The 27,784-nt window shown below is 36.2% G+C and overlaps 1 protein-coding gene and 2 non-coding genes across 6 annotated transcripts; 1 reads left to right on the forward strand and 2 right to left on the reverse strand.

Annotated features, from left to right (window-relative positions):
- The first annotated feature begins 195 nt into the window (after nt 1-195).
- On the forward strand, nt 196-23,606 carry LOC127875886 (testis-expressed protein 26-like). 4 transcript variants are annotated; one of them, XM_052420632.1, is made up of 8 exons: nt 9,414-9,529; nt 9,639-9,813; nt 13,647-13,740; nt 15,234-15,390; nt 15,789-15,939; nt 19,636-19,812; nt 20,245-20,406; nt 22,160-23,606. In XM_052420632.1, exons 1-8 carry the CDS (start codon nt 9,473-9,475, stop codon nt 22,468-22,470), a joined length of 1,284 nt encoding a protein of 427 aa, XP_052276592.1. In that variant the 5' UTR covers nt 9,414-9,472; the 3' UTR covers nt 22,471-23,606. The 4 variants fall into 4 exon arrangements, with proteins under 4 accessions (XP_052276594.1, XP_052276595.1, XP_052276592.1 ...); XM_052420634.1 differs by lacking the exons at nt 9,414-9,529; nt 9,639-9,813 and adding an exon at nt 196-313; XM_052420635.1 differs by lacking the exons at nt 9,414-9,529; nt 9,639-9,813 and adding an exon at nt 239-308.
- On the reverse strand, nt 7,533-7,605 carry Trnak-cuu (transfer RNA lysine (anticodon CUU)). The gene has a single exon. It is a non-coding gene; the product is annotated as a tRNA-Lys (tRNA).
- Nucleotides 8,159-8,231, reverse strand: Trnak-cuu (transfer RNA lysine (anticodon CUU)). Its single transcript has one exon. It is a non-coding gene; the product is annotated as a tRNA-Lys (tRNA).
- Nucleotides 23,607-27,784: the final 4,178 nt, after the last annotated feature.

The raw sequence follows: 27,784 nt of genomic DNA on the forward strand, positions 1-27,784 counted from the left end.
TCGTTCAAACTGGATATACAGAACTATCATAATTCGCTCACAGTTTTTAAAGGCGCAAACTTTTTGCATTTCATAAGGAGAAATAAGTCATAGTAGATTGCTAATGAACTAAACGCAGTGATTTCCCTTCGGTTGAATTTTCAGTTTTATCTTCCTGTACGACGTCAATTATAGCGTCACGATATAAGTCACTGTGTCAGTTGACGTGGTACAGTAAAGCTAAAATAACGTTTAACTAACGTATTATGACGTCATAGCGCCGTTGTCATTGGTCGTTGGTGACACACATTCAAGAACCGCATAAAACGGTAAGGTAAGTCTTTATCAGTTCGTATGAAATAATATGATTCGCGCTTTTATAATACCAGGCTTAATGTAAGTGCGTAAAGAATCGTCCCAGATTAGCCTGTGCAATTCACACAAGCTAATCAGCAACAACACTTTCCGTAACTATGGAAATTTTCGTCTAAAATAATTCTCTTCTAAACGAAACGGTGAATACTTTACACTAATGCATTAAGCCCGTTTTTACCAAAGCGACTAATGGATTATATTATGTTATTTGCTATTTTTAATTTGCAAGTATCTCTAACTCTGACCGGCCGCTGCCAAATAAGGGGCTTATCATGTGCTGCTGGTGATTATATGAAATTAACCCATTTATGCCTAGCGTCTAGGAAAAATGCCTTCGCAAACAGCGAAGACCCAGATGAGACGCCGCATGATGCGGCGTCTCATCAGGGTCGGTGCTGTTTGCTTAAAGGAATTTCAGTAAGAAATATTCTAAATATAGAAATAAATATGCTAGACATCTCTAATTTTGGAAAAAAATTGATCCAATTTAGAAGGATGGAGAGTACATTAGGAATAAATTGGTTAAGTGCCGTGGCGCGTTTATCAATAAGAACTTTTTAGTGCAAGGCAATGTTTGACACAGAGTTTTTATTGGAAGAAGATATGTGTCATTTTGTGTTCGGCTCAAACCTTGAATGGGCATTAATGGAATTTTTAAAACATCACTCATTTCTGTATATTTCAATCATCCCTGTTCTATTTAGTTCTAAAATAAAACTTTTTTTTCGAAATCATACAATCAAATTACAGCGATAGTAAAGCTCCATAGAAAACATATTAGCAAACTCGTTATGTTACAAAGGCTCAATTTCAACTGATAATTTCAGTGGCATAAAAGGATGCCATTTGTAATCAATAACATAACGTTTTGCTGCAATTCACATGTTTGATTTCAATATTCAGTATTAATTTATATACAATTTTAGTCTGCAAAACTCCTGGCCACCAGCCTTTTGCATTCATGCATAATAGTGAATGTACGTGGTTTTATCATAATATATTATTCCTTGAACTAATTTATTATGTTGGAATATGATATTCACGTCCCGGGTTTCCTGGACCGGCATTTTAATAGATAAACAGTGTCCTGTTTATCATCAAAATATGATATTCACGTCCCGGTTTTCCTGCACCAGCATTTTAATAGATAAACAGTGTCATGTTTATCATCAGAATATGATATTCACGTCCCGGGTTTCCTGGACCAGCATTTTAATAGATAAACAGAGTCATGTTTATCATCAAAATGGTAACACGCCGTGCGTTGCCCTCTGAAATTTGACGGACCTAACGGACGAAAATTATGACCCAAACGACAAACGCTTGCCATGCAGTTGCTGGGGAATTTCACTTTGCGAGTATCTGAGAGGCCAGCAGAATATGGTGTCTTCGGGGTGAATTTTACACATGCGCACAATCAAACCTGATCAAAAAGCATTGTAATAAGGGCTTCCTGCAGTTTCATTAGTTCAAAATTGAAATCTTGGCGTGAAGAAAAGTAATATAGGATATCATCGTAGCTAAAATGTGTGTAGATGACATACGAATAGTAAAGATTAACAATATGCTAAAATTCTAAAATTAGAATCCGTGATATAAATTGCCCATGACAACGGTAGCTGGTCGGACAAACGTTGGTGCCGTGTGTAAATCAGAGTTTATGAACAGGTCATCGCCGAGTCTTCACACCTAATTTATGTACTGACCTGACCCTGTGACCTTTCAGCGGGAATGTTCAATGTTGAGCCAATGTAGGTCAAATTTACCGCCGGCTGCCCGAGTACTCGCCAAAAAATTATATGGTTTACCACCTGCCTTTTATACATCATAGAAATTTAACATCTTTGACATGAATTAACAATCTAAAGTATTTGATCCGCGTCATGCAAAAATGGATCTTATCCAATATGTTGCCAAAATATGCTACCCTGTCCGTTAATGAGAACACTAAACCTTGCATGACTTAACCCATGTATGCCTGGCGTCTAGAAAAAAAGGCCTTGGCAAACAGCGTAGACCCAGATGAGACGCCGCATGATACGGCGTCTCATCTGGGTCTGCGCTGTTTGATTAAAGGAATTGCTGTTATAATTATTCTAATTATAGAAATAAATATACTAAACATCCCTAATTTTGGAAATAAATTGATCCAAATTAGAAGGATGGGAGAGTCCACAAGGCATAAATGGGTTAATCTGTGAAATGAACGCAATTAACAGTGACCTTGAACTCTTTTACCAGTCAGTTATGTTTAACAGCTGTATTAAAGGAGCGGAGATAACATTTAAAACATGAGGGCGGTTCACATTTAACATGCTTATAAGTATACAAAAGAATGTATGATTTAATTCTTCCATTCTTATTGATCTGTACGTTCGTCTAATCAAAATAGGGAATTCGACGGCCTTTCTCTCGTGTTTTCGGAATTTCTGGGGCCCATTCTAGACTGTTTACAGCCCTGCATTGTCATTTTTATAGAGATAACTCTCTCCTACTTCTTGTACTGTACTTATACTTAACAGAGTTACGTTATCTTATCTGCTTAAAATGCAGATAATTCAGCCAAAAGAGAAAAAGGAGCTTTGCAATACATCTCAAGAAGTAATTGTGAAATTAAATTAGAAAAAAAATTATCAGTCTGTTGACAGACTAGGGCCCATTCCTGCAGTTTATTAAGAGCTGGTTGTTCAAGTTGCCTTCTGTCTTTATATCACTGATATTGCCCGATTAATTTGCTGGAGTGCATATACACAATACGGGAGGACACAGTGAAAATCTTTCAATAAAGATACATGTACGTAAAACTGTAGTTATAATCTTCAATTTATTTTAATTACCGGTATTGTTAATTTAATATTATCATGTACGCGTGTTAATAAGATAAACACTTCAGTTTATTTGAAACTAAGCCAATGATAATCGAGCAATAAACACGTATTAAAGCTCGTAGATTAGAATGAACGCTTTTTCTGGTGTTGTCATTCTTAAAGCACGTTTGGGAAATGTATCGGTTGATTGGAAATATTAATAGTTAATTTCAAAAAATACGCACCAGCATCAATAGTTGAAGACAATCAATCGGGATATAAAATCATAAATGATACCAAACACCGACAGTGCGTACTATCACAACAAAACGCCCTAATGCCTATACACGGGATTGACCGGATTTAAGCAAGTTGGAGGGATTACCAGGCCCGTACCCAGGCCATGGGCCCAGGGGCCCGAGCCCCCCCCCCCCCCAGCTGGCTGTCGAACTATGATTTTTTTTAATAATCGGCCCACTGCATTTTTTTCTCTCGTCCAAGGGCCCACAGTACACTTTCCCTCAAAACAAAAGAGCAGCTATGTTTTATTGTCCCTGATAAACAAGGGGATTAACGCTCGCCAATCGAGATAAGCCTCCAGGCAATGTTTTCTAATCGCCTTGTACACACATCCCCGATCAGTCCCCCATTGTGATCATGAATGCTTCATCTAACGATGGTTGATGTCATGTATTTTGATACGTGTATGGAAGCAATGCTACAGCAGTTCGTAGACTATGGTCTGATAATTGCCGACTTAAGTTTCTTTCCTTCTTTGAGAAGGCCCTAGACGTATTTTCTCTTCTTAAAGTTTAATTATTTTTTTTGAAACCTTTTATTGGGAATTTTTAGGTCCCAATATATACTTTTTGCATTGAGAATAGGGCCCTGAATTTGAACCGGAACAAAAACACTGACAAAGGTATTAAAACTGAGTATATATAATTTTTGAAAGGAAATCACTAAAAAAACACTACGATGAGATAGTTAACATGCTTGATTAAAAGAAAAACAGATTCATAAATTTGCCGAGCAACAGATAAGAATTTGGCAGAATTCAGTATTTAAAATAATTGAGTACCGAGAATTGAGTAATATCAACCCATTATTGGCTCATTGGTAAAAAAATGAAAATTGAAACAACAAATCGATCTCATTATATAAGTTAACCTGATCCAGTGTAGAAAACTATTGCATAACTAAATTATCTCTTTCCTTGAATTTGTTTGATAACAGTAAAATATGTTAAATTGATTCTTTAAGACTTTCATTATTTCCCCCAAAAATTAGGCGTTTCGCGCAATTTTTTTCCTAAAAAATGGCACGGTCTTTCGCAAAAAATCAGATTAAAAAAACCTGTGACGTTATTGATTTGTGAAACAAATGGTGGAAGCAATACGAGAGTTTATGTGGATAATAGTCAGTTTAAACCTGTAAGTTTCGGAAATCTAAAGCTTTTGATATTGTTGTGAATTCGCACCAATTTTTAAAGCTTAAGACTTCCGAAATGTGCTGATTTACTTGTTATATTCCATTAATTCATAGCACAAAATACGTTTTTTATAAGCATTAAAATTCACCTTGCAAAGTGCCAAATTAAAAAAAGTATATATATAGGGAGGGGGGACCCCTCCCAAACCCTCCCCGGTTGGGCCCCCCCAGTAAAAAAATCCTGGGTACGGCCCTGGATTACCCACATAATAGGGGCGGCCCTTGGACTCTTAACACTTACTGAAAAATAATTGTGTATACATTTTTATCGATTTTCACAGAACCAATCGTGTTTCGAAGTGTAATACAATTTTTTGAAGACTCATATTTGTATATGTGACAAAGATTTTTCGTTCATCTTAGTATACACAGTGTTGCTTCTTTTCATACGCAATATGCAAATATTAGTTTATAAGAAAATGTATACATATTATTTATGTTAAAAATAACTTGGATTCTTTACCATAAAAAAATAATTGTACACGTATCTTTATTACTGCCAGTAATTTAAGCTTATACAAAAATAGGTCAATACAAATATAATATAATATAAAACATTAAGTTAAATATAGGTTGTATTCATATGAAAAGAAGATAGATAATTAAATAAATTACTTAGTAATTTACTTCCTACGCGTGAATGATTTTCATTTTGTGGCCATTAGCGTTATCGCTGAACAAAAACGTATGTTTCGAGTCATTTGTTTTGGATTGACGTTAGTCGATGCATGTGATCCGTCCTCCTGCACTGAAAATCATTTAAACTACATAGATTTACCATGATATCGTGTATTAAATTAACTTGAAACGGTTTCTGTAATGCAATTAATAATTTATTACGCTTCCCCTTCATCTCCAATACAACAACAACAATATAAAATTTCATGTCAAACTACAACAACAGTCAGTGACGCCAAACCGTGAAGTAACGCGATCTCGCTGGAGTATATACTCAGTTGTGATGTCGTGAATTTAATGTGTTTTGCTAGCGAATTCTGAATGCCAGAAAATGTCACATTTGTTTGTCTAATTATTGGTGTTTCAGATGTTTCTATTTCGGCTAAGCTTTTGCATCAAAAATGCTCGTTTTCAATAGGAAATATATTGTGGATGTATAGTTATATATCATATAATTATACATTTGCAGTGCTCATTATTACAACTCTTGATAATTGTAAATGAACGAATATATTGACAAGGAATAAAGTGATAAACAATAATAGAAATAAACACGTGCATCAATAAAACTAGTCGTACATGGAGCGCTATGACATTGTTAATACACGTATTGTGATTATTACGTTCATAGAACCTTGTTATATTCTTTTAAAAAGTTATCAATTGATGTCACAAGAGGCAAACAGCCAACGTTATTTTTACTACCCGTATTTTAATTTACAAATGTTAAATTCATTATAAAGAATGGTTGTCATTCTAACAATACGGACACACCAGCATCCGCGTTTAGCGCTGACCTGTGTAGGTGTCTTTGACCCCTGCTAACGGTTTCTCAGGGATTGGGTTACTGCGCAGCGAATGATATATATCCATACATTTTGTGTAACAGTATCCGCCGAGATGGCGTAATATCGGGGCTTATCGGCCGCTTGACCTTTTCAACACCTGCTGGGGAAAAACAACATAAATACACTGGCATTGTTTAGTTAGGGAGACTGGGTCTCGCATAATGTACACGCATGCGCAGAGGAACCTCATAAACGCGGCAACGTGTAGTTGATTTGCGTTTACGTAAGAGTCAAACGTGGACGCTATTAAGTTATCGTGAATTTGTTTTGTCCTGTTTGTAATTAATACAGAATAGAATGAAAGAATACATTCTGAAATCGTCTTATTAAATGGAACTAAAATTATTGAAATTATCGGACGGATTTTGTGAAGTAAGCTTCTGATATCTCTTTATCTGGCTCAACAGACAGCATTGCACGACAAATCGTCGGAAGCATCTCCGATGGTTTGCTTTCGTTATTTATTCATGAGGCGTCTTTCATTTTCAGTAACCAAGGATGTTTATAAACATGTGTACTGTTATATTGGATGATTGTGCTGGAAAACACAAATCGTTGTTAGGATTATATGCAGTGAATTGTGAGTAAACGGCGAAAGAGGTGGAATGTTTTCGGCTAAGAGCTTACATAACACCAAACTTAGTTTCGATAGGTGTTAGGTCGATATAAACCATGTCCGAAAATGTATAAGTATTAAAAAGTGATGTACGGAAAGATGACGTGATATATTAAAACCACGGGCGTGAGTAGGCGTTGAATAATTATAATAATAATAATAATAATAATAGTAAAAATAATAATAATAATAATAAGTTTTTTTTATTATAAGTAGTATTTTTTACTATATTAGTACTATTATTATCATTATTATTATTATATTTGTCATTATTGTTATTATAATAAATATTTTACTAAAAAGTATTATTATTATCATTATTATTATTTGTATTATCATTCGTATTATTTGTATTTTTATTATTTCTATTATTGCCAGTAGAAGTTATATTAGCAGTTTTTTTAATTAATAATATTAATACATATATTACAATTATTTAATTATTATTACCGTTTTCATTAATATTTTTGTTTTTATGTTCATATCAAACTGACAGTAATTATTATTTTTGTAATATAGTTTTGTTTTATAATTATTACTTTACTTATTTCATATATTTATGATTTCAATATTAATATTGAAACTTATTGCTTTGTTTATCAAGTTTTATCATTAATACAATGTCGTTTATAGTATTCGTATGATAATTGTTATTATTATTATTGTTATATAAAGTACAATTATATATTTATTTAAGCTTTTTGTTATTAACGTCGATGAAAATAATCAAAAACATATCGCCCAACGTGGGGCTCGAACCCACGACCCCGAGATTAAGAGTCTCGTGCTCTACCGACTGAGCTAGCCGGGCACGTACCAAAGATTGCAACCACATTATTTTTAGAGATAACACAATATCCGGACATACAGTTTAAAAATAGCATTCTTTTCATGATGGTATTTTGTTTTTGCGATTCTTGATATCATTTAAAATGTATCTAAATAAAATCCCATTCAAAATAGAATTATATCCCATTTAAAAAGACTGAGCAAATAATATCCCATTGTATCCATCAATGCTTATCCGGTACCCATGCTTATCCGAGATATCCATTAGATCTAGTGCCCTAAACAATAATATTCTTATTATTTTTATAGCTACTTTAACCAAATATATATATTAATACAAATATTAAATTTAAATAATAAGTGTGGTGTTTTGTAAATAAAATTGTTCCAAAAAAGGTAAATCCGGTAAATGAAGTGCATCGACCGTATACCAGTTTCTGTATTGATAAAGTATGGCTAATAGTTTTTTTATTTGATTACTTTTGACCGTTTGTGCTATTAGATCGTTGAAATTATAAAACAAATGATGGTTTGTGAACGGAAAGTAAAATCAAACGACAAAACGCAAAAGATATCGCCCAACGTGGGGCTCGAACCCACGACCCCGAGATTAAGAGTCTCGTGCTCTACCGACTGAGCTAGCCGGGCAGTTGTACACCGAGGTCCAAATGATGAATATCAAAATTCTATCGTTCTCTGTTGTTTTGACTTGCTTGTACCCGGGGTAGTACGTGAGCAGACAAATGCCAATCGAGCTCCATTAAGTGTCATATTAAAATCCCTTTCAAAACAGTATTAAATCCCATTACAAATTATTCAAATAATATCCCAGTGTATCTATCAATAGATCTACTAAGCCGAAAAACCTTTTGCCGAAAGTAGCCAATATGACATATGGTTTTGTTTTTTTAGCAATATTGAATTGCATTGTCTGTAATGTTTATGTGCTTATATTACCCAGAATGATTGCTCTTACGTGGTTAATGTATGTTTCTAAAAATATGCTGTAACACGAACTAATTCAAACCAAGACTTACGCAGTTCTATTATATATTTCAACTACAACATACAAGTACATCGTTGTGTCAGGCTGTTAGTTGGGCTCTTTTTCGTACATTGCAACAATTTGCAAAGCCTTCTGTCGTTGTATATGTACCCAATTTTACTAGTAATAGATCTTCATTCCCAAATGAAAACTCTTTAAAGGAAAGTAACTTAGTACCATGAGAGTACAAAAACTAAAAAGAGTTGTCGACCTTTACTTGCAGTGGGAATTATATCTACACTGTCTGTGTAAAATATACTCAAATACATCTACATTCCCAATGAAAACTTTTTTTTGGAACTGTAACTTAGTAACATTAGAATACAGGGACAATAGAAGAGTTGTCGACCTTCTTTATTTTTGGAACATTGGTTTCTGTTTGGAACTAAATTTAGTATACTTTAGTCTTAAATGAGAGCATTAAACACGAGCTAGTCTCATTTATATGACGCGCAAAGAATTCAGAGATACTTTTTATATGGGCTAAATTCTTTGCTCCAAATATTATCCATATAAAAAGTAGCTTAATATTTAAGAGCGTCAAAAATTTGGACTAAACACGAGCTAACTTGGATTCAATTGTTAAAGAACCAGAAATAATAGCACACCCGTCAGTCGTAAAATCCAATAACATATGCGTTATTAACGTCTGCTTACAAAGCGCAACGCACGATTCGATAGTTTCCTTTCATTGATAAAAATCAATAGAAGAGAATTCTTTTATTAAAAGCATTTAATCGACCTCTTAACAACGAGCCGTTGCCACTGTTTACTTCCGGCAGCGACACGTGATTAGTTTAACCAATCCATATCTGTTTTTCGAAGGTTAAAGGTAACATTCAAAATGGCGACTGCCGTATTAGCTCCGACAAATTATACAATGTTAAATACAGAAGCACGGGTAAGAATAGATAATATTTAAATTGACTTCAAATGAAATCGCGATTGAATTTTGTGATATGCTTATCAACTTAAACCCACTTCGATTAACGTTTAATCAATTTCTTTAGCTCGGAGAAGACACAATCGGACCTGGTCTGGCAGACGACTTACAGAAGTTCTATGAGAAAACAGACAATAACAGGGATAAAGAAAAATGTGTGGAATTATTAAATTCAATAAAATTAGGAGAAAGTGTTCAAAGGAATGTTATTCAAAGGCCTTACACTGCTGTGCCTTTTTCTGGTATGTTGGTTATATTTACTAGTTTCACCAGGGGTTCGTGTGCCCGTGTTTAACCTGTATCGGCCAACTTAAAGTAAGCCTCTAATGTAAACATGTAAAGCAAATGTTAGCTTTACTTTGCTTGTCAATACTCGACGACGGTTTAACTTGTTGAGTGTTTTGTGTTGTGGAGGCGAACCTGAAGATTTAATTCATACTTTAAACTGGGCATATTACTTCTCATGAGGTGTAAGAGACGTTAGGACGTGTATGTGCTTCAACATCAATAAAAGGAAGGCTCTAGACAATATTGCATTAACTACAGTAGATTTTTACAGGCCCGTTGCCAGGGTTTTGAAAAGGGGGGGTGCGAATTTTTGCCATCGACGATTGTTATTGAGCAACGAAGGGGCGAAGTGGGTATGTGCGGGAGGGGATGCCCCCCTCATGCAATCGGGTGGCTTTGGAGGTCCTCCCCCTAGAAAATTTTGAAAATTAAACTTTAACTACTGCATTCTGGTCACTTTTTAACTGTATTTAGAGAGTGAAGTTACAGAGCATTTTTTTAATATGAAATTTCACTTTCATTGACCACACTCAGTGAATGATCGATATGAATATGATATAACATACATGTATTCCCCACCACGTTTTTCAATAACCACCTTTTTTGATCAGTCACGGATATACATCATTTTATACGGTGTTTAATCCGACACTAGTATGCGCGCACACACTTTGTTTACATATGCAACAACAAATTTATAGGATGTTAAAATAAACAATAAGAACGGTATGAAATATCATTATTTCTTGGAATCTTGATAAAATTGGCGTGTTTCACCATTCCAACATTCTACCATTCATAAACCGAGCGAATTAAATGGAAATATTTGACTTTTCAAAACATTTGTTTGTCTGCTACTATGGATAGTACCAGAGGATTAGCATTGCTCTAAACGTGCTAATAGTGTATTGTACAACAAACACTGATTAACAAAACTGGGTCTTCTCTAATCTGCATCAATACTAAAAATAAATCATAAGTGTATGACTGGTTACTTTATTTGTTTTTTAAACTATTTTCAACTATTAAGTAATCTTTTTCTAAACGAATTTCAGAAAAATATAGCACTTAAGGCTTCATTAAGACGCTATAACCACAAACTACTACTGGCCCTATGGTCTCAAAATCCTTAACAATGTATACCAGGACTTCGAAAAAAAAGATGTAATTATTTTCCCATTATTTGCTCAAGATCCGTCAAAGTTGATGAACATTTAAAGTTAACGTCCACCTGATCATATGTTATAACGTTTTAAATTCATTATAACAACTGTTTGAGTGTAGAACATTCCTAGTGTCAAGTTTGACATAATGAAAACATTGTGGAAAGTTATGTATGTAGAGCAGAACAGATGCCATTAAGTGTTGGTAAACTATAAAAAAGCTACATTGCTTTGTAGAAATGATTTGTTTTCTTGTCATCCAACAACAAAATGAGCATGTCTTGAGCATAGCTGATATTTTTGTTGCTGTAAAACCATTTAGGGGATCCGAAAATGGTTGTACGGGGATATAACAAAAAGACAACGCAGTCTGTCGAAAATGCTGTGCACAATGTGTAATTGTTATAAGTCGTGGCTTCATCATTTTGTTATGATATCTATTAAAGTTATGGCTTTAACAGATATTAATAACGATAACAAAAGTAAAAACAATCATTAAGTATCAAATATCTATAAATAAGTATCGATTTTATACGGATAAGAGTGCCAGGTTAATAATTATGCATTATACAGAAAACAAATATACATTTATAACAAAGATTCCAATTCCATTTTGCGGGGACCGGCTTCCTAGATCTTCTCAAATTTTGCTGTCAAAACCTCTTCAACAATCGTGCGGTTATAAATTGTAAATAAAAATCACGCGCTATCTTGGGAATGACTTAATCGAGGAATTAATTACATGTATATGGTGACCTGTCGGTTGCATATTGATTGGGTTCCTGGAAAAAATAAATAACCGTTTCTGCGTCAAATAAAGTTGTTTGCAACTTAAAGTACATTTTTTTACTGGTCAAAAAAGATTGGGTGCGAACGCACCCAACGCAACCCCCCCCCCCCCCCTAGCTACGGGTATGGTTTACTAAGAAACCCATAGAAAAAGTAAAGCTAACACTAAAATGATTACCCACGACTTATCATTCGTATACAAAAAAATGCATGGCTTTGGTATAATTTTGACTGTGAGAAATGAATAGATTATTATGAACTACAACATGATCAAATGACTCTGTTCGAATTTGGTGACTCGTATCATAAGCAGATTAAACTCCTTCATTACCGGTAGTTGACTTTAAATTTAATCCAAACTCCTTCATTACCGGTAGTTGACTTTAAATTTAATCCTTATGCTTTGACTTTAAATGTAATCCTTTTGCTTTAATAATCTCAGTGCTAGGAGCGTTATCTTTGTCGTATATAAACATATTTTAATAACTTGTCTACATGTTTAAGCGGAAATATAATACTGTATTAGGAATGTATATGTCATTTACATGCTTAAAGTCATAATCTTATAACATTAAAGAGCACTAATAAAGTGTATACAGACATACGGGCTTATTTGCGTTTTTTTTTCTTTAAAATTTCCAATCGATTAAGTTATCTTTCTGATTGTCGATTGCCTCGCCTTGAAATGTCTTATCTTTAAAGGTATCTCAACTCTAGTTGCACATCTACTTGATATTTATTTGCGTTAATGATTTACAATAGTTACCCAGACCAAATGTAGCCTTTTGTTGTTCGCGTATCAAAGTTTAGATAAGAAACACAGATTCTAATTTATGGCCGCCATAAATATGAATAAAATCGTTGAATAAAATACAATCAAAGTGATTTAGTCTGATTTACGGTTTAACTTGACTCGATACCATCGTAAAACATCGATGTATGTGCATACATTAATCCCAGGGTTTATTTCATATATACTGTACCGCCTGCGTGATTGTCATCAGTGTTCAACAAGTTTTTGGAGTTCATGAAAATCATGAAACAAGAATCTTTAGGCTAGTATCTTTTATTGTTATTGTTTATAGAAATGTGTGTATTATTTAAATATCGTTTAAGTTGCGTAACATCTAACCGTTCTTACAAAATGATTAAAAAGATTGCATGCTTCCGGGCCATAAGACGGCTGTCTTAATTTTGTAATTCAGACGGAAGTTATATCGCAGTATACCGACGTCGCGTATTTTCAGTATCACACATATATTTTTCGAAGGCTATATAAAATATAGTTAGTTTATCTTTGTTATCATATTAATGCATTTCTGTTTCTGTGCATGCCGTTAGCAAGATGCAAATAAGTGCGATATTGAACGTTTCCCACAGCCTGGACTAATTGCCTTTCTGATTAACGACGCCGTTATCAGGAATAACACCAATCTGTTATCGTTCATTCAGTCTGCGTTTGAACCATGCCTGTTTGCAGTACAAACAGGAAAAGTCCACAGTGGAAAGCGTTAGGTTGAACAACGCTAAATGTGTATTATGAAATATCGCAAGATATATCACCCGAAGCGTGGAAAAGCGATACGCTAAATGTGTATTATGAAATATCGCAAGGTATATCACCCGAAGCGTGGGAAAGCGATGCTTATTTTTATTACGCATTATTTATCATATTTTTGTTAGTTAGGTATACATGCTGAACCTGAAATTTCTGATCAAATGGAACTTAAAAGAATATGTGTAGAATATTTATAAATGATTTATTTATTATTGTGGGTAGATACTGATGACTTAAAGAAGCAACGTTGTTTTCATATCGTCTTTCATTCTTTAAGGTCGAGATCACGTGAACAATTTTCTGAGCCCCTACCAAACGTCCTACAACCGGGACTACCCCTTGAAACAGCCCATAGACACAGTTGCAGTAAGGTCAGTATATGTACAACTCATTGAAATAAACACTAATTGGTATCAAGTCCATATTACTATACCAAGCTCTTCCCAGATTCTATGTTTTCCTTATCATTATCATCGAAAGCAATCATTTCAAATCAGCATGGAGAATGATGCTTGACTTGGTTGTTCCATAAATCTCATTGCAATCTTTTTCTGGCCTGGACACAGCGTCCATGATAAGCTTTTGTGATCACCTTTTGTCCGTAGTGCGTCGTCAACATTTAGGTTTCAAACGCTCTGGAGGATACATTAATTGCCCAATAAAACGTAGTCAGAAAATTTGCTACAAAAACTAGGCTGAACTCTAAACTGGGGCAAGTGAAGTCAAACACTACGGTCACTTTGTAAACTTAAATAAAAGCTTGTTGACTGTATAGAATATGCATGTGTTGCGCAATCATCAGGAAAGCCCAGAAAATGTATTCCAATCGAGAATGGTACAACGGCCAGTTTGAAATTATTTCCAGCTCGTTGAAAAAAATGGTCTGAAAAATAGGTGGGGCAAATATCCTTCTATGACAATAGGTAACACTCTAGAGGTCACAATTATAGACGAGTCTTCATAAAAATTGCTCAGAGCATTTGTCGAAATGGTATCTCGGCGGAGTTCGAAAACGGGACTTGTCCGTTGAAAAAAAGGAGGGCGGTGATGTTTTCTTGATATGGATGTAGTACAGAAAAAATCTCAATGAAACTTTCACATACCATTTAAGCAAATCATATCTCGATCGAGTTATGAACTTTAAATATTTTTTAAAGCTTGTGAACAAAGTCTATACCACATATATTGTCCAATCTGTAAGGAGCTTTTTGTCAAATGATTTCTCCGCCGAATGAGATATGATTCCATTTAATTGAACAAGATGGTCGCCATTAGGCGGGGCATTTTTCTTGTATGACAAAAGTTAAGTCATTTGAAAATTCTAAAGAAATAACAATTATAGTCCACCCATCATAAAGCAAGCTAAAACATTCAAAAATGTGTTGTTATGATGTTTGGGATTAGTTTGAACATTATGATTTGACTAAAAAACAACAAGTGTACCCAATCTGCTCAGAATATCGAATATCCTCAGATTAGCCCTATAGCCCGTGTTTCTTTTGTATACGTTAACCTAAAAATAAGTTTTAATGAATAGGCATTCAGTGTTTTTGTGAGAGCTCTGTTCTGAACTATCCAAAGGTTGATAACGTACCTATAACCTATAAGTTACGTCTTTTAAGTCCACCGGCAATCGTTTACGTGTATAAAGTCCACTGGCGAACGTTTGCTCATAATAAAAATATACTGTTTTAGTATTGGCACCAGATTTGAGATTTTCACAAATCTGTACAATATACCATGTATTAGTCTTATGTGTAGTCCAGCGTAGGTTGGATATACATTTACGGCCGCTGTGTTCTATAAGTTGTATTTTAATTATAGATTTAGGTCAAACAATCTAACACCCTTTTTTATCCGACAGACCAATGACGTCACACGGTTACCCCCCGCAAGAAGGCCCTGCAGCGGAGACGCACTACAGCGAGGAGTTCCGGAAGAAGCCGACTGCTCGCCCGACCACGCCAATTCGACCCGGGTCAGCGTCCGGAAATAGGGCGAACAACCCGCATCCACCACAAGTATACCACGTGTTGCATGATAATTGATAATGTGATATACTTTAAATAGAGCAGTTCGCAATTGGATTCAATACTCGAAGTAACAAATAATTGAACATAAATAACTATTAGTAAGTATTTGAATTAATACACGACTCCATTAGCAGTTACTTTCATATAGCAAATAAATGTAGAACATACGTGACATGAATACACAGTAATTATTTATGAATACGTCATCACGATTGTGCGTTAATAAGCCGTTTCAGGGCCCAGCATATTCAAGTCGATAAACGGATGCAAAATATTTTAAAGACATTTCTTAAAATTAAAATTTTCTCAAAAGCAGACATAAACAAAAATTAAAATCGAAAATTATCTCTTTAAAAAGAAACACATGTTCGTTTATTGTTACCCAGTCGTTTCTGGTGTGGAAGTTCCCGCGAAACGGCTGGCGCGAGACGGAGGGCGGCCGCTGGTCCGAGGAGCTGACCAATGAAAAGATCGCACAGGTTCACAAGCGCCTCTGCCAGTCCACTTACCAGACGGACTTCTTAGGCACGCCACAGGGTCAGTAGCAGAGCCGCAACCACATCCGATGGACACGTTCTTTTGACCTCTTATTTGAACAAATTTGGGGTCAAACTTGTTGGGTCCGAAATAAACCGCATTGCTCTCCCTCAAAAGTTTCATCCATAATAACTTGTTGTACCCTTTCTTATAGATATACATAATTACTGCTACCCATTATTAAAAACCCTTAAATAGATTTTCATGCTGTCATCATTTGTTTTCATAACTTCCACTGTAATTCTACTTTCCACAAACATTATATCATAACAGGATACGACATGTAAGTCGTCCTCCTTAAACCAAGAATCGACCAGAAAATTCTCCTTTTATGTAGGACCCGTTCCCATTCCCCTGTTGAGCAATTAGTGTCATGCCAGATAAACCCTGCACAGCAATCTATGTCACATGATTCAGTTAGCGCTTAGTGCCAGGTCCGGTTGGTTATAATTAAATATGACAATTAAAAAATAACAATCCGGGCGATTCTATCTGATGTCACGACATGCATTCAAATGGATTTAGTGTCAACACCAAGCTTTTTCTCGCCAACTACTCTCACATTGTTCCCCAATGAACAGAAAATATTTTTCCGCAATAAGATTATTCTGGGTAATCTATGTTTATTTTATGTTGTGTTTCATATCTTTTGTGTCACGACTCGAGATATTCGATGCAATAAATTATGAATTATAATTCTTTTCACACAAACATATTGGACTCCGTTAATTCTGTTTTATTGCATCACATACTTATAATATTGATGTGGCATTTAATGCGGGTCGGAACACTATGGGGGCCTGTTATTTACATTGCATATAATTATTTATTTACAATACGATACATGTTTATCAATAAATGCCAACGTGTAACATGCGTGTTTACGACTACTTAAGTTTATTTATTTTACTCATGTCACACAAGTCTGTCATGCGTCATTGATATCAGAAATGCAGAATATACTGAATGTTAACCCATTTATGCCTAGCGTCTAGAAAAAGGCATTGGCAAACAGCGTAGACCCAGATGAGACGCCGCATTATGCGGCGTCTCATCAGGATCTGCGCTGTTTGCTTAAAGGAATTTCTGTAAAATAAAATTAAATATAGAAATAAATAGACATCCCTTATTTTGGAAATAAATTGATCCAATTTAAATGGATGGGAAAGTCCACTAGGCATAAATGGGTTAATCTTTATTGGTTTAAAGTACACAAGTTTTTGCAATCAAGTGTAACTTAAACCAACTTGTCGTAAGATCTCTGTCTAATGAGACGCAACCTCCGCGTAGAGAAATGACCGGTTCCGAGCATAGCTCTATCATTTCTCTATCGACATGGATGATGGGCGATTCAAATATTGCTGTCATTTTATGCGATTTAAAGAAAAACGGATTAGCCTAAAATAAGAACAAGATAAAACTATACCACCCTCAAAATCTGAAGGAGTTTACCCGTGGATGCATTGTCCACCGTTTCAAACGGAATAGGGGTTACACTGCACGTGGACTTCGTGTATAATAAAATAGTGTATTGTACATGTAGTTTCGGGCCAGGACGGTCCTATTCCATTTGCGTATTTACCCCCATCGGTTAACGCTATGCTCGTAACTAGTTTTATTGGTTGTTGTAATGAGCTTTTGGCAAAAAGAAACTGTCCTGACCAAGAATATATTTGCAATAATTCAACTCACAGTTAATGACCCTCTGGTTCGCTGAGCTGTACGTATGTACTCAAAAAAGTTTACAAAGTTACAGCATTCAAGAAGAACTTACTTATAATATATAGATACATGTACATATATATTTTAAGAGATTTGTTGTATTTTTAGCTCACCTGAGTACAACGTGCTCATGGTGAGCTTTTGTGATCGCCTTTGTCCGTCGTCCGTTGTCCGTCGTGCGTTGGCCTTGTTCACTCTCTAAGAGGCCACATTTATTGTCCAATCTTCATGAAATTTCGTCAGAAGATTGGTTTCAATGATTTCTTGGATGAGTTCTAAAATGGTTACGTTTGCTTGAAAAACATGGCTGCCAAGGGGCGGGGCATGTTTCCTTATATGGCTATTTATTGCTATAGCAAAATCTTGTTAACACTCTAGAGGCCACATTTATTGTCCGATCCTCATAAAACTTGGTCAGAAGATTCATCCCAATGATATCTTGGACGAGGTTGAAAATGATGTCCGTTGGTTGAAAAACATGGCCGCCAGGGGGCGGGGCATTTTTCCTTATATGGCTATAGTAAAACCTTGTTAACACTCTAGAGGCCTAATTTATTTTCCGATCTTCATGAAACTTGTTCAGATGATTTGTCCCAATGATATCTTGGATGAGTTAAAAATGGTAACCTTGGTTTGAAAAACATGGCTGCCAAGGGGCGGGGCATTTTTCCTTATATGGCTATAAATGGATATGGTAAAATCTTGTTAACTTTATGAAATTTGGTCAGAACATTGGTTTCCTGTGTAGTAAAGTTAGGTTTTATTATGTCAATATTATGTGACTTTAACTGTGTTATGTAATTTTTCATAACACAGACTTTTCATAGTTAACATAACTGTTTTAGTCATTAACACTTATGATAAGCCTTTCAACTAAGAGATAACTGAAAGAAAGACAACATGTGCATGATTTTGCAGTATTTATGCAGTAATTATCTCCCTTGTTTAACCTGGTTCAGTAATCTATTTTTAGTTCTGCTCTGGAATTTTGAGAGATATTTATCATTGATAAATGCACTGTTCTGAGCGAAAATTGACTACTATGCCATTAATCTCTTCTGAACTGTATAAAATAAGCTGTTTGGGCTGATTAAAAATTAGTTATTTTTGTTAAAGCTGCCTTGGTTTTCACTTATAAATAAATTCTTTGAATGTATTTAGGCGTCCCTGACTGAACGCCTTTAGTTAATTGAATTACAACCAGTCAGTATATTCATCCTGACCGGAAATAAGAGTTTGTCAAATAAATATTACCGCATTACATAAGTGCTTACAAAGTAACATAACTTGTAACCGTCTTGTGACCGGTTCATTTTCGTAAGCGAAGGAGACCGCACTACCACACCTGGATAGGACAGTTGAGTTCGATAATGGTTTGGATCGGTAAAAAAACATGGCCGCCAGGGGGGGGGGGCTTTTTCCTTATATTTATATAGTAAAAAAGCTTGTGAACACTCTAGAAGTCACATGTTTTGCCTAATCATCATGAAATTTTACCAAACATTAGTTATGTGGATGTCTCGGACGAGTTTGAAAATGGTCGTGATCAGTGAATAAACATGGCCGTCAATGAGTGGGGCAGTTTTCTTTATATGTATATAGTGACAACATGTGAACAGTCTAGAAGACACATTTTTTTCCCAATCTTATGAAATTTTGACATATCTTGGAAGAGTTAAAAAAATGGTTCAGGTCTGTTAAAAAACATGGCCGCCAAGGGGCCATTTGTTGTTCATTCTTCCTGATACTTGGTTAGAACATTTGTTCCATTGATATCTTGGGCCGCAAAGAACAGGTCATTTCTTTTTATCTCAGGTGAGCGACTTTGGGCCTTTCAGGCCCTCTTGTTTAATGATACAAGTAACCGTAATAGTATTCAAATATTTGTTGAAAAAATAAAGTTATTTCTATCAAAATGTATAACTTGTAATACAAAATGAGACTGAAATACTTTATTCATGTCGCTTATATCAGGCTTCCAGCTTAAGTCTGCGTACAACCTGCCTCCCGACTGGAAGGAGAACATTCCGTACACCCTGGACTCCGTGCAGCGCTACTGCTACCAAAACAGCACCAACCCCAGCGAGCTGCAGCTGCCCAACACGCGCTATGGCAGCAACCGGAAGAAGCAGATTGCGGCGTCCGGAACCAGTGGGAACCTGTTTCTTTGTCATGTTTACTATATAACATTGGGTCGCCCCGGTAGTTAAACGACCAGTTCGTAGTATTTAAGAATCTTGCATGGTTTTGCACAAGTTTCATTGTTAACTGCGTCACGGAACCATTACCTTACTAAATAGTTTTTTTGAGTAATATATCAAAACAATCATTAGACTATGTTCGTTTGCTTTTACTTTCCTTCTTATATTACGCGATTGTCAGTGTTAAACTCCTCAGAACATTAACTACCCAAAAGAAATTCAAAATATTAAAGCAACCTGAAATGTAAAAGCAGAAGAAAAGTATGATTCGAGCTTTTTACCCCATAAACAAAGTTTTAGCAGTTTGTTGTTTAAAACTGATATCACCAGTTGCCATTCATACACATCTTAATATCATGTCGCCATTGTTTTGTCTCAACAGTTCCCACGGCGTCCAGTCGTCACAATCACATTCGGAACCGCACAACTTACGACCGCCATTACAATGACAACTCAGGGGCGGTGGTACAACAGGTGCGAGATCTCAGTCACAAACTGGGAGCAGAGGCGCTGCGGAAGTACTACGAGCACGCTTCCGGCGAAGGTGTCTTTTTTATTGGTCGATAAAATCAGTGCGTTGTAGTTCATACATAATTGTTCCGTCGTCCGTCCATCGGCGTCAACATTTACATTGTTAACACTCTAGATGACACATTTATAGTACAATCTTTAAGAAACTTGGTCACAACACGAGTCCCAATGATATCTTGGACAAGTTCGAAAATGGTTCCTGTTGGTTGAAAAACATGGCATCCAGGAAGCGTGGTTGTTTTCCTGATATGGCTATAGTAAACCCTTGTTAAAACTCTAGAGGTCATATTTATTGTCTTATTATCATAAAACTTAGCCAGAACATAAGTTTTCATGATATATTGGATGAGTTTGAAGATGGTGCTGGTCTGTTGAAAAACATGGCCACGAGGAGGCGGGACATTTTTCCTTATATGGCTTGAGTAAAACCTTGTTAACACTCTACAAGTCACATGTTAACTTTAATCTTCATAAAATGTGGTCAAAACATTTGTTCTAATAATATCCGGGCTGAGTACGAAAATGGTTCCGGTCCGTTAAAAAACATGTATGCCTGGGGCAGAGCATTATAAGCTCACCTGAGCACAAAGTGCTCTTGGTGAGCTTTTGTGATCCCCTTTTGTCCGTCGTGCGGCGTCAACATTTGCCTTGTTAACACTTTAGAGGGCACATTTATTGCCCGATCTTCATTAAACTTTGTCAGAAGATATGTGCCTATTAAATCTTGGACGAGTTCAAAATTGGTTCCGGTTGGGTGAAAAACATGGTCGCCAGGTGGCGGAGCATTTTTCCTTTTATTGGCTATAGTAAAACCTTGTTACAACTCTAGATGTCACATTCATTGTCCAATCTTCCTAAAATTTGGTTAGAAGATTTGTACCTATGATATCTTGGACAAGTTCGAACGTGGTTCCGGTTGGTTTAAAAAACATGGGCGCCAGGGGGCGGGGAATTTTTCCGTATATGGTTATAGTAAAACCTTGTTATCACTCTAGATGCCATATTTATAGTCCGATCATCATGAAACATGGTCAGAAGATTTGTCCCCATGATACCTTGGAAGAATTCGAAAAAGGTTCCGGTTGGTTGAAAAACACGGCCGCCAGGGGGCAGGGAATTTTTCCTTATATGGCTTTATTAAAACCTTGTTAACACTCTGGATGCCACATTTATAGTCCGATCATCATAAAACTTGGTCAGAAGATTGGTCCCCGTGATATCTTGAAAGAATTCGAAAATGGTTCGGGTTGGTTGAAAAATATGGCCGACAGGGGGCGGGGAATTTTTCCTGATATGGCTAAAGTAAAAACTTGTTAACTGTCTAAAAGTTACTTTTATAGTTAACACTTCATGAAACTTGGTCAGAACATGTGTTCTTAATACAAATGTATATCTTGGACTTCACATTCTAGTAATAGGTCAGTTCATAGGTAGCTCAGGTGATCGACTTTGGGCCATTTAGGCCCTCTTGTTCGGATTAGTTTAGTTCATTTGGGTCTCATGTGAGCGCCATTGGGCCCATGGTCGTCTTGTTAAAGTTTATTTACCACGTTAAATAATGAATCCTGTTCCGAAGATATTTGTCTTCTGGTTAAAAAATATCAATATTAGCAACTACACCAAATACGTGCAATTAAGCAGAATGGATAGCTATTATGAAGCGCACGTAGACTTTTGCTTGTGAAATGTTACATATGTGGTTTTCGTTCACTAAGAGGCTTGCTGCTTTCAGTTATTTTACAACCCCACTCTATATCACGTTTCAGACCGCTCAATGGCAAAGAACCTGTTGGAGGCCTACTCAGGGCGCCGCGTCCCAGCCACCCCGCAGCAGTCACCACAGCCTCCCATGGTCGCGAGGCCGCCGTCTGGGGCGCCGCCCGTCGTAATGAGGCCCACAACGGGTCGCCTGGCGCTCCATATGGTGAACAAGCCCGTGTCGCCTGTAAGCACGCCGACGAGCACGCCGGTGTCGACTCCGTATGTGCCACTTCCGGCCGCTAAGGACCCCCGTGCCAGCCAGCTCTCGTTTCACGTGTACAGCCCCACCCAGATGATTGAGCAGGGTTACTTTTAATTAAATACTGACTTGGCAATACATCTTAATGCGTTTCGACGTTTAGAAACAATGGAACATTCCTGTAAGGCACAATAATAGCTCAGTATTTAGTAAATAATTGAAAATACTTATTGCAAATAGATTTGAAACTTTGTGCATCGTTATTGATTTGTACATGTTTAATGATTATATTTTAAATGAAGATACTATAAAATTGTTATTTTACTTATCTAGTCCTATTTCAACTTAGTAATACATGTTTCTAAACCAGAGGCTTTTTGCATTTATTTTACACAATAATGTGTCTGCCCCATGTTAATTTACTACAAAATCAATTTGAATGTGTACATGTTTTCCTCGCTGAAACATTATTAATGCGTGCAATGATATTTGATCACTTTGTTTCTACAATGATACTAATTATATGCCTTTTACACATGTATGGTATGGCTTACGTAGAGAGCGGACTGCTGCTTCATGTTTTGAGTTCTAGCTAGCTTTCAGATACCTTTAATAACTTGTCTTTGGAAACTCAGGCAATCGTCCTCACCTGTTTTCTCCAATCACTCAATTATTTCACTCCAATAACTCGACAAAAATTTAATATTATGACTAGACTCAATAAACTCTATTGATTGTGGCCTAAATAAGTAAATGACCATCGCTATCGGCTCCAAATGTTTCATAACTGTTGAAATTGCACTCACTACTCGAGGAAACACGACGCGATATTGTGCATTGTGTGAAGAGGGTTATAGTCCATAATGTACGTATACGAAACGTAATCCGTCTTTGAATGAACAATTAGCCATGTAAGTTTTCAAACATAAGAGTTTGCTGTAATTACATTTACATTCCGTCCAACATAACCCAATTCATTATTTAATCTGTATCTGTGCTTTGTAACCATTTAACTGATTGTAATTATTTAATCAATTATTTATATATTGTAACAATAATGTTAGTCATTCGAACAATTGTATCTGTTTTTGCTGTTATAAATGCTTTGATAGGTATAGTTAATGTTTTGTTATGTTTTGTTTTCAATTCTGTGATAGATATAGCTGGACGTTGTGTCTTTTCAATGCTAAAGAGTTTTGTTTTGTGTTGTATTTTTTATTTAAAATTAAATAAATTATTGAACCAGTGCCTAACTTGACGCTTGCTTGTTAATTAAATAACCCCCACCCACCCCCTAAACACAAACAACTTTTTGACACAATTACTGCCGCCACCCACCCCACCCCAACATTCACGCGAACAAAAATGAGGAGTTTACATAAATGTGTCCATCATTACTAATCCAATAAATATACTCAGAGTTATACATAAAACCATTTTAAATTAGAGTACATCTGACATGGTTATGTGAAGTTAATACAACACGTGCACGCTCAACCCTCTTTAAATTTACAGTTTTACAGGTTCTTTTACAAGCTGTAACTTTAATTTTAAATATGCTAGTGAATACACGTAGGGTACACCTACGTGTTTAAACGAGTTCTTACACGAGGGGATACTCATCACAATACGTATTTAATTGAGTTGCATTGCGTATTAAAACAAGGAGATACACATATTAACACTTCGTATTTAAACGATGAGATAATTGCAGCACTGCGTAGTAAAGGAGGAGACACTCAAAGCAGTTGCAGGAGAAACTTGTGCGTATTGAAAGGCGATACTCCCAGCACTACGTATTTATACAATAAAGGAGGAGATTCTCATAGCAGTGCGTATTTAAACACGGATATACTTGTAGCACTGTGAATATAAATGGGTAGATACTAATGCCTGGCAGTACTTATTATGCCCCCCTTCGAAGAAGAGGGGGTATATTGTTTTGCACATGTCGGTCGGTCCGTCCGTCGGTCGGTCCGTCCACCAGATGGTATCCGGATGATAACTCAAGAACGCTTAGGCCTAGGATCATGAAACTTCATAGGTACATTGATCATAACTGGCAGATGACCCTTATTGATTTTCAGGTCACTAGGTCAAAGGTCAAGGTCACAGTGACCCGAAATAGTAAAATGGTTTCCGGATGATAACTCAAGAATGCTTACACCTAGGATCATGAAACTTCATAGGAACATTTATCATGACTGGCAGATGACCCCTATTGATTTTCAGGTCACTAGGTCAAAGGTCAAGGTCACAGTGACTCGAAATAGTAAAATGGTTTCCGAATGATAACTCCAGAATGCTTACGCCAAGGATCATGAAACTTCATAGGTACATAGATCATGACTGGCAGATGACCCCTATTAATTTTCAGGTCACTAGGTCAAAGGTTAATGTCACAGTGACTCGAAACAGTAAAATGGTTTCCTGACGATTACTCAAGAATAATTAGGCCTAGGATCATGAAACTTAATTGGTACATTTATCATGACTCGCAGATGACCCCTATTGACTTTCAGGTCACTAGGTCAACGGTCAAGGTCACAGTGACAAAAAACGTATTCACACTACAACTGACAGCCCATATTCGGGGCATGCATGTCTTACAAACAGCCCTTGTTTTAACAAGAAAATACCACAGCGTTTTAGTACCACAACGAGACTTAAACCACAGTCCTGGCAATTGGTAAGTTACAATATACAACAGCCTAAGCCACATGGCACAATCGTGCAAAAGACATATATGCAGACAATTTTACACTTAGTTAATGGATTATGTAGGTGGACATTACATGGAGTAACTTGACGGCGTTGTTTGCATGCCAAAAACACTGTACAAAATCGATTTTGTATCTGTCTTACCGTGCAGCACGCATAATAAATTATAATTGTATTAATATAACAGAGGATTACGTTTCTTTTATTCGAGAAATATCCCGTAGTGACGTGTTTATACATACTGAAAAAAGGTGTTCGATGTCGTAAACTAGTTTACTTACTCTGTTCACTCTAAATTCCGCTGCCAGCAGGCGCTCGTCCTTACGTCTCTGTTTGTTGAATGAGTCTCCTGGAAAGGCGACAAACAGGCGTTTGTGGTGCCGTTATTTTCAGCTTTTGCACACAGTTACTGGTGACTATTTCGTGCTAACTTTTCAAACTTCAAGGAAGATTTTAAATGGCATGTAAAAATGAATGTTTGGCAATACTTGCTTTGTAAATTGTATCTTACTTTGTGTAATGATTGTCTTTCAAAACCAATAAATCCTCTGTAAATAAGTTATAGATAATGTTGTATAATGCGTTATTATACTTATTCAGGGAACTGTTAGTAGGTATACACTGACAGCTGCAATCGCGTTTTGTGATAAAATTTGTTCTTAAAGTACATGTATCTAAGTCACCTAAAAAAAAGTTAAAGTGATATTATGGGCATTTTTCACTGTTGAATTGAGCTGAAAAGAATTAACAGGTCAAAAGAGTAAGTTAAAATGTGGTTACTGACCAATTATCTGCAACTCGTCTTGCTACCAGTTGTTTATAAAAATATATTGTATATTATATATCTTACGTGCCCCACCCAGTCCTGTAAGCCGAAATTATATGTAAAACAAAATGGTGTCTTTGTGTCGTATAAACGAATCTGCACTAAAACTAAATTTAGGTTCACATTGTACATGCGTGATCAGTTGTCAAACGAAAGTACGGTTGAAATGCATTATTTTTCTTTTTCCGGGATATTGTTTTAGTATCTTGATGCTGCATTAACAAATATAAGTGTATATGAAGTGAAAACACCAAAAATAAACAACGGTTGCGATAGACACCTATAAACTGTTACATGTCCATAATATCACTTTAAGAAGCACATTTACAAAAAATATTTTTACATAGTCTTTGCAATCAATATGTAACTAATGAAAGTTCAAACGTGTACGTTTATCAATAATGGAACGTTCTACTTATCGGCATTTTTGCTCTTACTCTGCTAGAGTTATACCGTGCAATGCCGAATATACACGTCGCCATATATTCTTGCTCAAAAGGACTAATTAACAGTACGTATGGTAATCTTAAATATACTACAATGTACCCCGCGTGCGGGAAATACGCTTAAAGGTTCCCCGACAAAATCCGGTGTACATTAGGTATATATTCCGTAGTACTCTGCAGTATACTTAAGTGTGCTCAAGATCATTAGTATGTTATATGGGCGTAGTTTATGCGATGCAAATATGCTTTTTTGCAGCAAGGTCCGCGTACATATGTTTGTTGTGCCTTAAAACAATATATAAACGTATCTGTTCGAACGTGCATGCGGTGACAATCACAAATATGCGGCGTTATAATGCACCGTGGAAAAACGCATCGGACTAGCAGAATTATTTTCTAAATAATATATAAATGCCTGTAAATTATTTTACTCCACGTTTTTTTCTGTGAATATTTGTACATTTATTACTCATCCTTGTTCTAGAATGCAAATATGTACATAACTTCTTTTGAACCACGCTAGTCTATTTAAAAGCACACTAGGGCCGTCTGGTTTGGTATACATAAATACGAACCATTGAGCCCAGTCGAGGAAACTATTTTCGGCTAAATAAATGGGCGTTTCTTTTGAACATTTATTAACAGACATGGAGTCACGCGGTTTTCCAATTAGCCGAGCCGACTGAATGTAATTCGCGAATACATTCTGAACAATTCGTACAGTGGTCTGCTAATCCACTTAGCTGATCCTGTTGGGCGCACACCCTGTCATATCATTAACGCCTGTCTGCATACGTCCTGGAACTAGTCACGACGAGGAGTATAACGCCGGTTAAAACCAAGTCCCGGGTTCGAAATCCTGTTTATTCAGCAAAACATGCATGAAACTCTACATGGATTAACTTAAAACGAAATCTGATCAAAGCGACATCATATACGTTCCTTAAACTTACCTCTCAAATTATCAATTCGGTTAAACATTTGGTCCATGACAGTGCACATACATTCCCAGTCATAAAACCACGGTGCACACAGTCACCATATTCTGTTTAAAAAATGCATTAATTTTATTATGATGGTTGTGCACGGTATATTGTATTTACATGGAAAATTTAACAGGGGCATCTTCTAACGTATCTAACTTGTAGTAACTAATTTGTATCATTTACTGACCAAACGGTGTTTTTTCGGAGTAGCAGTTTTACTCAGCTTAGATGACCTTTACATTACGCCAGCAGACCCGAATGAATACACTCCATTCATTCCATTGGCCGATTTGATCATAATCCCCCGGAACATTAGCAACATCACAACGTATTTGTAGCATAGGATGTAACACGCAACTTCGCAGGCTGGGCTTGAGCTACGCTGGTCGCATATCCCAAAAGACTAATTTTCGCATGACGCGGATGTAACAGTGTTATTTGAATGTGCGGGA

Source organism: Dreissena polymorpha, chromosome 4 (assembly GCF_020536995.1).
Source record: "Dreissena polymorpha isolate Duluth1 chromosome 4, UMN_Dpol_1.0, whole genome shotgun sequence".
In the NCBI taxonomy this organism is placed as follows: domain Eukaryota; kingdom Metazoa; phylum Mollusca; class Bivalvia; order Myida; family Dreissenidae; genus Dreissena; species Dreissena polymorpha.